We start from the raw sequence: 12,791 nt of genomic DNA, 5'->3' as shown, positions 1-12,791 counted from the left end.
CTATACGAACTTCTTCCCCAACTTTTATAAGATGCTCGAGTGAAGGGTTGTTTAATAACTATTAACAATTAAGTTAACATTTTCAAATAATTAAAGTATATTTAAATAAAACTGAGTAATTTGTAAACCTGATGACACGATTGAATATAAACATGTTACTGAAAACTCGTACATAACAATTAAAATAAAATATATATTGAAGGGTATACCTTTCAACAAACAAACTTCTAACTCGGATGAAGAAAATTTAGATTAATCATGAGGTTTTTCTAAAGATCTAAGGTTTTGTAACATCAAATTTTGAAATTGATGATTAATTTCTCATATTTCTCATCAAAAAAAATTCCTCTTACACTCTCTCTTTTAGCTTTTATTTAAAAAAAAAAAAACTCAAATTAAAGAAAAAACTTGGTTTGGCAGTAAACATTTTTAGCTTTTATTTTAAATAAAAAAAATTCATAATCCAAAAACTACTTAATAAGCTTTTAGAAACTTTTTACTTTTAGTTTTTATGTAATTTTTTTAAAACCTTCCAACTAGTTTGCTTAACATTTCGGTACAAAGACAAGGTTAACACAACTAAAACTAAATATACATAGGATTCCAAACAGAGGGAATCACAAGATAAAAAAACTTATATAATCCTTTCGATGCCAAGATATCTTATCACAAGTGTTCTAGATTAAGATCAACTTGCTTTACTAAGATATAATTAATTAGATAAGTAAACGCATTCACTGCTCTAAGAACCATTGATTTAATTTTGTAACAGTAATCACAATATCTTAAAAGACACCTACACAACTTTCACTGTTCAGGTTTGAAGGGGAACTACTAAATTCATTGCACCTTCTTTGTTAGATTGTTAATTAATAACCTTTTTTCTAAATCAGCTAGCTACAGTGTAATAAATAAGCATAATGATATGTCCACATCTTGAAAGTTTTGGATTAAATTAATGGTTTAGTGTTACACATCAATGTCTAAATCGGCATATTTGCACTTAAACTAAGATACATACATTAAACAAAACATATAACTCCAAGGACCACACACGTGTCACCTTTAACATATTCTAATACCCCATTACCCAAAATAGCATACTAGAAGCTAGTAAAAGCATAAAATTATGATAACTAGAGACTAAAAGTATATACACCATGAAATGAATGATCATGCATATCACCATATGTTTCATGAGGATTGGGTACAAGCCGTTTTCATGGATACACCGACGATTTGTATAACTTAGTGCTTTCTTTACAGATTTCGTGTTGTTATTGACATCATGAGTTAAGCCTAGTTACATAATTGCTATATGAGGAAGAATTAAAGGGTATATTTACTTTAAATAGGCAAGAATCAAGTTTTGGACAGGTGGGTGGACGTGATTGGTTACTTTGTCAGATATAGTTTTTAGAATATAAGATCCCATGGAAAGATTTGGAACAAAAAGTTGTTGTGACTTGTGATGCTTAAAAAGTGAGATCACCAAATCCTAGAAAGACATTGCGATGAATTGATTGTTGGAGGATGTATATATAGGGGTTGCTCTAGTTTTACTTGTGGTTGTGTCACACAAGTTGGAGACAAAAAAAAAAATAAGTGAATATTGAAAAAAATAATAATAACGAAATGGTTGCAATGATGGAGTGGAGAATGCATGAAAAAGAATGGAGGAAAGGGCCTTGGACACCTGCGGAAGATGACTTTCTTATTGAGTATGTTAGAATGCATGGAGAAGGAAGATGGAGTTCTGTAGCTGATTGCTCAGGTATAACACTATTACACACTTAGTTTCATTGCAACTCTTATGTAAGTCACCTAGCAATACAAAATTTACATGTGACATGATGCTTTGAAGGTGAATGGTGGGTCAGCTCATAGGTTGTTATAAGAATAATGTTTTTATCAAAACAAAATTTACTACCCCGACTTTCAAGAAAATGACCATATACACTTTGCTAGTTAAAAGGAACTTGGTTTTTTTTTTTTTTTTTTTTTTTTGGCCCGAAATCTTGATTTGGCTTCTTTTTCAGGTTTGAAAAGGAGTGGGAAGAGTTGTAGGTTAAGATGGGTGAATTACCTAAGGCCTGGTCTTAAGAAAGGTCAATTAACACCCCAAGAAGAAGGCATCATTATTGAACTTCATGCGTTATGGGGAAACAAGTAATGCAATTTACTCCATTAGTTACATACATGTTTTTATTTTATTAATTAAATTGGTTCATGATCTTTAAAGTTGTTTTGATATTATAGGTGGTCTACCATAGCTAGATACTTGCCAGGAAGAACAGATAACGAGATAAAGAACTACTGGAGAACTAATTTCAAGAAGAAAGGAACCCCATCACAAAATCAAGAAAAGCAAAAACATAAAGTTTCATTTAGGCGTGATCAACATCATCATCAACAACAACAAATTATGAATAATAATTATGTGTTACCTCAGGTAGAAGAGAGTAACCAAAGGATGATCTTTGAATCACCAGAAACCAAGATGGAAGATACTACTGTTAGTGAGCAACATTATAACCGGTCTGTGATGGGTCAAGATGTTGCATCTTGGTGGGACACTGTCTCTGAGGATGGTTTATGGAGTGTGTTTTTGTGGAATCTGGATAACGACCAATATCCAAATGAATCTGTGATTGAACAATCATTTAGCTCTAATTTTTGAATTTGGACATAGAGAAGAAACTTAGAATTATATCCCCTAAGCATCACATATAGTTAGCGATGTAAATGTAATGTCTTTTCTAGTATATATCATCGTAAGGCAAGGCATTACCAGAATAAATGGTGCTTAACCACCATTTTAGTCAGTTCTGTACTTTTACTTCTTGTAGGACTTTCATCAAAACAGTGCGTGGGCAATGCAGCTAGCTGAAAGCTTTGATCCATAACTTTTCACCTTATAATATTATATTCATTCCTTCTGGTTGTTTATTGAAGCAAAGGGATGTGGAAATTAACAAGAACAATGGAAGAATCTGGGAACGTAGGTGGTGATTCTTCTGTTATGGACACACTTTTCAATCCTTTTCTTCTAACTACACATTAGAAGAAAAGTCTTAGATGATATGATTAAAGGGGAAAAACATGTTCAAGCATTTGTAATAATATGTTCGGCCTAACGTAATGAATAGTACTAGTAATAAAATTTGAATATAGCAGTTGTGTACTTTATTTTCGTATCCTATATTTCATTTTTCTTTTATTAAAATATTATATATTAATAAAAGATATGAAATCTCTATTCTAATAAATGAATAGATTTATTCTTCTATTGAAAAATGTCATAATCTTAGAACTCCTCATTAATATTATATGTCACCTATCATGCCACTTGTCAACTTATTAATTATCAATTTCAAATTACAAATTTTAAATTTCTTATTCTAATTACATTATATTAATAATTGATTCTTCATTTTTAATTTTAAATTTTAAATTTTTTCACTTTAATTATATTATATTAATAACATTAGATTAAAAAATAAAATAAAATTAATACAGATTATAAGGTGATATAACTTCACGTATTTATTTAAATCAACGATTATAATTATATATATAACTAAAAAATATCTCTTAAGTAATAATTTATTTTAAATAATTCATTAATAATTTTAAAGTTTTAATATGAAAGTTTAATTAATTTTATAGCCATGGTTCTCACGGGTTATAAACTAGTTATAATAATAGATATCTAGTGGCTGGAAAGGGAGCTCCGCAACGTGGCCTCGATGCACCATGCATCACGATCTCGACACATTTCTACTGAGTTACTCCCCATTTATTCCTTACAGCCACCAATCAAACGGCTACTTTTTTTTGCCGGTTCTCAAACTCTATAAACACAACTCTTAAACATCAATTTATACCCCACCGACATCTTCTTCTTTCTTCTTTCTAAAAATGTCTTCATCTACTAAAATTTTTGATCGGTGATAGAAACACCATGGAGGTTATTCAATTCGTTGAAGTCAAGATAAAAGAACTACGCCAGAGGGATGTCTAAAATGCGAGGCAGAGAAAAAGAAGATACATACAAAGAAATCGTGAAGCTGCCCACCAACACCCCATCAATGATTATTTTGACGAGTATGCGATTTTTCAAGGCTACTATTTTCGATGACAGTTCCTTATGCACAAAGATTTGTTTTAGCATATAGTCAACAACGCCACATAAGTGTGTCATTATTTCCAACAACGTGCAGATGCAAGGGGTACAGTCGGCTTCAGTCCTTTACAAAATGCACAACCGCACTTCGTATGCTAAGCATATGCCACTTCCCACGATGTACTAGATGAGAATCCAAGGATATCCGTACGTACCGCACAAGAAAGCGTTCACAAATTTTGCAAGTATGTCATGAAATTGTATAGCCCACGATATTTCTTTAAACTACATGTAGTGGCATCAAATAATTATATGGTTATCATGGAAATGTGCATTGCTTTCCTGGGATGTTAGGAAGCTTAGATTGCCTCCACTCGGAATAGGGAAATTACCCAAATGCATATCTTGGTCAATAAACATGAGGTGATCATGGCTACATAACGATCATACTTGAACATATGGCCTCACATGACTTATGGATATGTCATGCCTTTTTTGGTGTTACAGGTAGCCTGAATGTTCTTAACATGTCTCCGTTATTATATTTCACATGAATGTTGGTGTTGCATGCACCCTGGACATGACATAAATGTTTTTAAAATGTCTCCGTTATTCGATGGTATGTATAACAACACTACACCAGATTCTTTGTTTCTAGTGCATGGAACATCTTACATATACGGGTATTATCTTGTGGACGAGATTGCTGGAAATATGTGTCCAATGTCATAACTAAATTACTATAACTTTGGGAATAATAAAAAAGTCATTTTTGGGTTGCCCTCAAGAGCTAAAATAGTTAGAAATGATTTAGGAGATTGAGATAATTAGTTAATTGATTTATTACAGGTTAATAAATTAATTGGAGTTACTCTGTAACATCCGTATCCTCAAGTATAATTCTTTAAGGTTTAATTTGTCATTTGTTGCATATTTATGTTCTACGCAGAGTGTAGGATAGTGCCCTACGTTCAGCGTAGGAGGAATAACTCATTTGGGGGTTTAATAACCTACGCCGAGTGTAGGTTGAGCTATACTGAGTGTAGGTGCACCACACTAAAACCCTAATTCTTGGGTTTGAGAGCCCTATTTAAAGGCTCTAACTCCTTGAGGGCCTCTTCAAGCTCAGCCTCCACTCTCTTAATCAGTCATCTCGAAACCCTAGCTGCCTTGTGAGAGTTTTGAGGCATTAGAGTATTCTTGTGTGCATCTTTGAAGGAGGATTTCTATGGGGAAGCACTTGGGGAGCTCCAAGCTTTGTAGATCCAGATTTTGCATCTCATAATCCAACTCTAGAAGGTATAAAGCTTCCATCTTGATGATTACTCTTGTTAAATCTAGTTGGTCATGATTTGTTATGCTTTTGTCCACATAACCTTGGTCTTTGTGAGTAGGAGCTACTCTAGACCATTTGAGTTTCATTTCTAGATGTTTTTGGGCTTGTAAAGCCATAAAAAGGACATCTTGGCCACTCTCATCCATCCATGCATGGTTCTTGAGCAAAAGGTGGTATTATGGACTCAACGCTTGGATTTGTGCTCATTTTAGCCATGCAAAGGGATAAATCCAGAGACTTTACCTATTAAAACATGATTTGGATCCATATATAAGAGTTGGGAGGTCAGGCTTGATGTATTAAGAGCTTAATAGAAAGTTGGTGCATCAGCGGAGCTACGCTAAGCGTAGCATGAATTTTTCCCTATTTTCCATTTGATGCTCTACGCTGAGCGTAAAGCATTATGCTACGCTGAGTGTAACACTAGGCAATTGACTTTTTTGACCAGTTTGACTTTTGGTCAACTGTGTTGGGTGTTAATCTTCGAAGCTCTAAGCGGTCTTTTGTCCCAAGGAGGATTAGCTATGAACTAAGACCCTTTGAATGTTGGTTATTACCTTAATTGTTGATTAGGGTTTTATTGTGTATATTTTTAGTGTAAGGAATTCTAGTATGAGCAGTTCGCGTGTGTGATTGTCTTGTCTTCACATTGAGGTGAGTATTCTCATTATACTAGGTAGGTTGCTCTATTGTCTTTGTGACTATTGTATGAAAGACTGAGGTTGGATCACAACACCTATATGAAAGACTATGGTTGGATCACAACACATGTACAAAAGACCGTGGTTGGATCACAACAGTTGTATGAAAGACTGTGGTTGGATCACAAAACTTGTATGAAAGACTGTGGTTGGATCACAACACTTGTTTTCCTTTGTGACTTGCATGGAAGACCATGGTTGGATCATGGCAGAAAGATTATGGTTGGGCTGTAATCTGGAAATGACCGTATGAATATGGTTGGATCATAACATTCACATGGGGTTGAAATACACCCTAGCGCTGGGCCAACTGATATGTATGGTGTGTGGTATTATGGGGAACTCATTTAGCTTTGTGCTTACAGTTTTATGGTTTAAATATTTTCAGGTACTACTAGTTCCAAAGGGAAGGGCCCGACTTTATGACACATCATCCCCTAATGATTTTTCTGTATTGATTATTATCATTTTACTTTGATGTCTGAGATACATTTTACTATGGTTGATTTTAGAATGAATGAATGAATGGACTGATAATCTGAAAATGAAATTTATATTGGTATTTTTGGGATGTTACAAGTTGGTATCAAAGCCTTGGTTTGAGGGATTCAGGCACACTCTCGGGTGTGCCTGAACTTAAACTAATGAATTGATAATATTTTTGAAAGAAAATAAATTTTCTAAAAAGGTTTTTACAAAGAAAGGGTTGCGATGCGTGAAATCAGCCGAACTCAAGTAAGTGATTTCTAAAATACCCATACTTGAGTATTATGTATTTATGTGAATTGCATGCTATAATAGGGCTAAGTACACCTTCAGGAATTGCCTGATATGTGTTATGCCTTGTAGCCTAAGAGGAATTGGATGTTTTGCATTACTTGGAATCTATATTGGAGAAGTTAACTGCTAAGTGCATGTTTCAAAATTATATACGATTAGGATCAGATTGTATATAATTTGCATTCATAAGGAAACCAGCGGTGTTGGTAGAGGTTCTTTGTATTTCAGAAGCAAGTGGGATGGGGATTCCTAGGAGAGCCCATGGAGAACTGTATATATATATATATATGTTGTTTAGAATAGGGCTTATGAGAGTTGCCATAGTAAAGTTACTTAGAGCATTCATGACGATTCTTGAGGAAAATACGGATAGGTATGGAAGGTACTATTGGGCCCGTACTACTCAAAGCATAGGATCCGACCTTAAATCAAGGAAAATTACGAAGATCCTAAGGAGCTTGTAGTGTGAGAGTGATGTGTTTTATAGGTTACAAAAACTATGTGTTTGCGGAATTTCACTTAACACTTAAGGGAAATGCAACCTAAAGGATCTATGTCATAAAACTTTGAATGTAACATACTATGAACAACAAAACTATCATGAACCCTAATTGAATTTTTTTAGGGTTACATACCTTTGATTTGTTGTAGTAAACAAATCACTTCAATCCTTTGTAGTTGTTGGAGTTGGAAAGCTTAGCACCAAAAGGATGATGCCTCTAATGGCTCACACCAAAACCCTACAACTAAAAGACAAGAGGGGAGAGAGGAGATATGAGGGAAATTTCGTTCATATGCTTGTAGGTAATGTCATGAACAAAATTCACAAGACAAGGGATCCTATATATAGTTTAGGTAACTTGCAGGCAAAACAAGATTTGAATTGAGTAAATTATAGATTTAATTCTAATTCAAATCCTTTCCTTTTATGGAACCAGGAGGCTTCCAGAAACCCTAGAAGAGCTCCCAAAACCATCCAAGCTTGGATGGTTCTAGAACCGCCTCTTTTGTTCAATTATTGAACAATTACAATTCACCCCTTGCACCTTTAATAAATTCTAATTAATCCCGAATTAATTCCATATTAATTATGATTAATAATTAATCAATTCAAATTGATTTCTCATTAATTTATTAATCATATAAATGAACAAATCAATTATTTAACAATTGATCTCATATTAATTTATCAATCACATAATAAATCAATAAATCAACTATCTATTTCTAATTAATATATTAATCATGTAATATATTAACAAAGTATTTTACCATAATTTCCAATTAGTTTATTAATCATATAATAATCTAATAAATTATACTTCTCTCTCCTAATATCATTTCTAGTTATTTTTGGTCATGAGGGCAACCCAAAATGGCTTTCTTCTAATTACAAGAGTATACCGATTTAGTTATGAGATTAGACACCTTAATCCAACAGTCTTCCACTTGGATTAGTCTATAACTATAATTTCAAGTATAACCTTGAACCAAACAGCAAAGTGTTCTTTCCACAGCCACTGACGAACTCTGATTTAAATCAAACATTGGCCCCAAGATCAGTAATAAACTATTCCTTCATTCTACAAAATATCGTATGAATAGATTCATGGATTAAATGATCAACCTCATGTTTATTTGTTATGTTTCCTAATTTCCCGATTTGTGATCAAATTTCAGACTACAAGATTGAACACATCAATTCAGTTCGGACCTGGCATGGTTCTTATAGATCAACTCAAATCACTGAGGGGCCCAAAGATATTGCTTTTCCTTTTAAGGAAAAAGGAAAGAATAAACTTTGACTACATAAATATAACCTTTACTCACCAAATCATACATGGCACTATGTTTTATAACATCATGTTACTGATGCGTTTTCGCAATACCAATGCACAACCGACTTGTAAATTACAACTTGTGTATCTCTGTTGAACATAAATAAATACCTATTATTTAATCACGATAACAATTACAAATTTATTCATTGTATAATGTTTCGAGTAATCAACTAACCACTTGAATTAATTAACATTAGTCATTCCATGTTATAAACATGCATGATATGCCTCCTGATGGTCCTTCCTTTGTGAACTGATCGACTGGGCATTACTCCAATGATGCTCATTTCATAAAAACTCTTATCCTTATTTAAGATGTTGTAGAATTTCATATTTACATGCATTGGCCTTTTCCGATGCCAAGGTTCTAAATTCACAGAGATTAAGCCTTCGATATTACAAAATGTTCCACTGGAACTTGTTATTAGAAACAAATCCATGGTTATGAAGTCTCAAATTCAAGGTACATTCCTTGAACACTTCTATTGTATTAAAGTTTCCAACTCATATGTAGATTCTACAAGCATCTCCCATTATGGAAACATTTCCATCTTTCCATACGACCATCAATTCTGATCAAGAGTCATCTCAATCCAAAAAGTGTCACTATGGTGCTTCCTAAATAATGTCATACTTCCAACTGTCCACAAGCAACCAATCTTTGGTAAACCTCAGAATGTTCATGACAGTTGTGTAACAACTCTAGTCACATGAAATTCTAATCCTTTTCACACAATGCTAAAAGCATTTGAAAATTAGAATAATCGAATATTATAGCATATGTAATCGATCCTATTTTCGAAGCATATGTGACTCGATTCATTATGTCCTTCATAAGGATTTGATATCTATTCAATCTCTTGCTATAATATTTCTATATATCGAATCTCCTATGTTGAAACATTTCATCATTATATTGATATATGTCTTTGACTAAGTTCCATTAAAGCATTTGATCTAAGACTTTAGATTACAAAATAAGTATGAGTACCCTCTCCTTTAAGTCCACTATAGTGAAACATTTTCCGAACATTGCAAAACTGCAAACAAACAGAGACATTGTTTCATACGAGCAATATTGTCAACATGCAATAGTAGCATAACAATTATGATCCCACATGGTTTGACATGTACCCATAAGTGAAATGGACATCTAAAAATCAATACCCTTTGAATTTCTTATAGAAATGCATATTTCTGTTACATGATGTTTCGTAAAGTATCCAACTAGACTTCTTAAGCTTATACACCTTAGTTGGATATTGTGTGTGTGTGTGTGAAACCTTCAAGACTTGATAGATATATCTCTCGAAAATTCAAACAATTCCTTGCCATTCCTCACAATTCGAAATATGATGAGGGATGTCGTAACCATATTGTGAATTTAAGAATGCAATTAACACAACTAATATCCATATAAATCTTTATCATATATTTAAAAATATATTATTGAAAGTACTTCCTCATGATCATTCTCATGAATTAGAGAGAAAGCTTTGCCACTTAGATTTCAAGGTGCATAAATTCCTATCCATATGAATCTATCATTTTTCAACCTACAGTCATAAGACAAGGTTTAGGTCAAACCAAATTCAAATTCTGGTTTCCTTTATGGACTGAACTTTGCAATTTCTTACCTTCTAGTAGCTCAAGGGCCTACCAGTGCTTCCATGTTGTTAGCAGCTTACCTATATTGATCAGTGTGCTTTCACCAGCCAACGTGCTATGCTTTTTCAGTTAAATGAAGAACATATAACTCATAAGCACTAACAACTCAATTGTAAGTACACATAATTAGGAATATGTCAATTAAACACAACGAGTTATTAACCTTAGATCGTGTGATAAAATGATCATTGTCGGTTGACTCTTGCAATATCAAGATCAACATGACTCTCACTGAATTCTTGACATATGAGTTTTCTCTCGAGGAACATTTCTTGACGAGATAAAACAAATATTCAAAAGTTTGTGTTGATTCCAGACAAGAAAACATTTCATAGAATTGATCTCAATTTATCTTTTGTTTCTCGATCAATGAAAACATCAAAACTCCAATTCTAAATGTGCTAGAGTAAGAAAGCATCATTACTCCACATATCATGAGGTATTATCGACCTTCTTACTTCGAAATGAGTTTCAAGATATGATTCATAGTTACTAGAGCATGGCTTTAAAACTTTATTGGGACAAAATATGACTCATCTATGCACGAACCATTTTCATCAATGTTCGATTCCTGTTCTTAGTCATACAAATGCACTAACATGTTCTTTCAGGATTAATTGTGATACAATTCCACAATTACCCAGATGATCATAAAACATGATACTAAAGTACTCTTTTTTTTTCATATTGGAGAATCTTGTACTTTCTTCCTAATAGATTCTTTCTCTTTGCTCTGCTCCTTTTCAAACTTTTCCAAAAGTATTAGAATTCTGTTTAATCTTATAAACAAAACTATATTTATTGAAGCATTAGTAAATCATGACGAACAGAGTTATCGTCCCTTATGGTGGATCTGAAAAGTCTATATCAACATATACTAGATCTATTACTCCTCCACTTGCCTCACATAAACATGTGAACAATGAATTAGTCCTAATTTTCCAATGAACAAGATTCTCATGCATCATACAATTCAAATTGTACGAATCCAAGTTTCTGTTCAGTTTAAGCTTGGTAATGAGATTTCTTTTCACTTGGTTAATTATGATAGTACCACAAGCATGTTCTAGAAGAATCTATATCTACTATTAATATTGCTATTATTAGAAACATAATCAACACTTTCATTAATGCCATTTCAAGGAAATATAAATAAGGCAACTTCATTAACCAAAACTTCATTTTATTGCTAAAAAGAAAATTGGAACTTATCCTTACAATGAATAAAATGAAACACTATGTTTCTAAACATCTTCAAAAAGTAATAACGATCTAGTAAATTATACCAAATCCTTAGTAGTAGCTCAGAATTCTGACGATCGAACCATGCGACAAAAGTCCATTTCCCACGATTGGAAATAGTTTACTTTGCTTAAGCTTCTTTGTTTTCTTTTAGATTGTAACACTAGATTTCAGATTGCTTCATTAATTAGGGTTGTGTCCCAATCATCAGTTATCATGAATATGAGGGCCTTGGAAAAGAAAGGATTTAGCCCTTTTCGAAGGTGGGTGTTATGGTTTAACTGATCCAAGTGTTCGATAGTGTTTTCGGAGCCCAAGGGTATAATCATAATTTGGCTAGTTCGGGTCTTCATGAATTTTGGGTTATTTTTTGGGAGGTTTTAAGGCGGGGGTGAATTGTTAGAAGTGTAGGGCTTCTCGTCACCTTTCCGTGGATATAAAGTTCATTGGAAACGGACTTAGAACGAAGAAGTTAGAGCGAAATGAAGTTTAGGATTTTAGAGGTTCAATGAGTATGTGGGGCGTACTCATTGTGAATGCGGGGAGTAGAGGGTTAAGTGATCATGGATGGACTTAGAGTACGCTGGGTGTACTAAAGGGTATACAGGGCGTACTCCCTTAAGAGAAAAACCCTAATTTTGGTGTTCCTACCCTATATAACCATAATTATGGCCTTCCTTGGGGTCTTTTAAGTCAGCCTCCATCCCCTTTCATCTACCTAGAAACCCAAGAATGCCTTAAGTGAGTCTTGGAGCTTGGAAGAGTGTTTGTGGTGGCTTGTGCAAGAGAAGGACAAGGTTAAAGATTCATAATTTTGAAAGGAGCTTAGAGATCCAGAAGTTGCATCATCATTTTGTGATCTTGAAGGTATAAAGTATCTATCTTGCTCACTCTTCGGTTAGATCTTCTTTTGGGTTTGTTCGTAGTCATTTTAGCCTCGTTTGGTGGTTCTTGTGAGCTATAGTTGTTTTCATAGGTTTGATCTTGTGGATCTGGATGTTTTAGGTGTCTCAAAGGCATAAAATGTGATCTTTATGGTTTATTTGGACTCATGCATGTGTTAAGACCATTCACTAAGCTCTTTTGAGCTCTAGAGT

The 12,791-nt window shown here is 33.6% G+C and overlaps 1 protein-coding gene across 1 annotated transcript; it reads left to right on the top strand.

The window, feature by feature from the left end:
* Positions 1–1,659: 1,659 nt before the first annotated feature.
* Positions 1,660–2,680, top strand: LOC145162859 (transcription factor MYB60-like). Its single transcript, XM_079081856.1, has 3 exons — positions 1,660–1,774; positions 2,040–2,169; positions 2,260–2,680. Exons 1-3 carry the CDS (start codon positions 1,660–1,662, stop codon positions 2,678–2,680), a joined length of 666 nt encoding a protein of 221 aa, XP_078937982.1.
* Positions 2,681–12,791: the final 10,111 nt, after the last annotated feature.

This window comes from Lactuca virosa, chromosome 3 (genome assembly GCF_052849685.1).
Source record: "Lactuca virosa cultivar CGN04683 chromosome 3, Lactuca_virosa_CGN04683_v6, whole genome shotgun sequence".
Lineage (NCBI taxonomy): Eukaryota > Viridiplantae > Streptophyta > Magnoliopsida > Asterales > Asteraceae > Lactuca > Lactuca virosa.
This window is presented reverse-complemented; position numbering and strand designations above follow the sequence as displayed.

Excerpts from the sequence above, each read along its gene's own strand:
- LOC145162859 (XM_079081856.1), top strand. The coding sequence starts at position 1,660 with ATGCATGAAAAAGAATGGAGGAAAGGGCCTTGGACACCTGCGGAAGAT. Across the intron at positions 1,775-2,039 it reads TTCTGTAGCTGATTGCTCAG|GTTTGAAAAGGAGTGGGAAG; the intron begins GTATAACACTAT and ends CTTCTTTTTCAG. Across the intron at positions 2,170-2,259 it reads CATGCGTTATGGGGAAACAA|GTGGTCTACCATAGCTAGAT; the intron begins GTAATGCAATTT and ends TTGATATTATAG.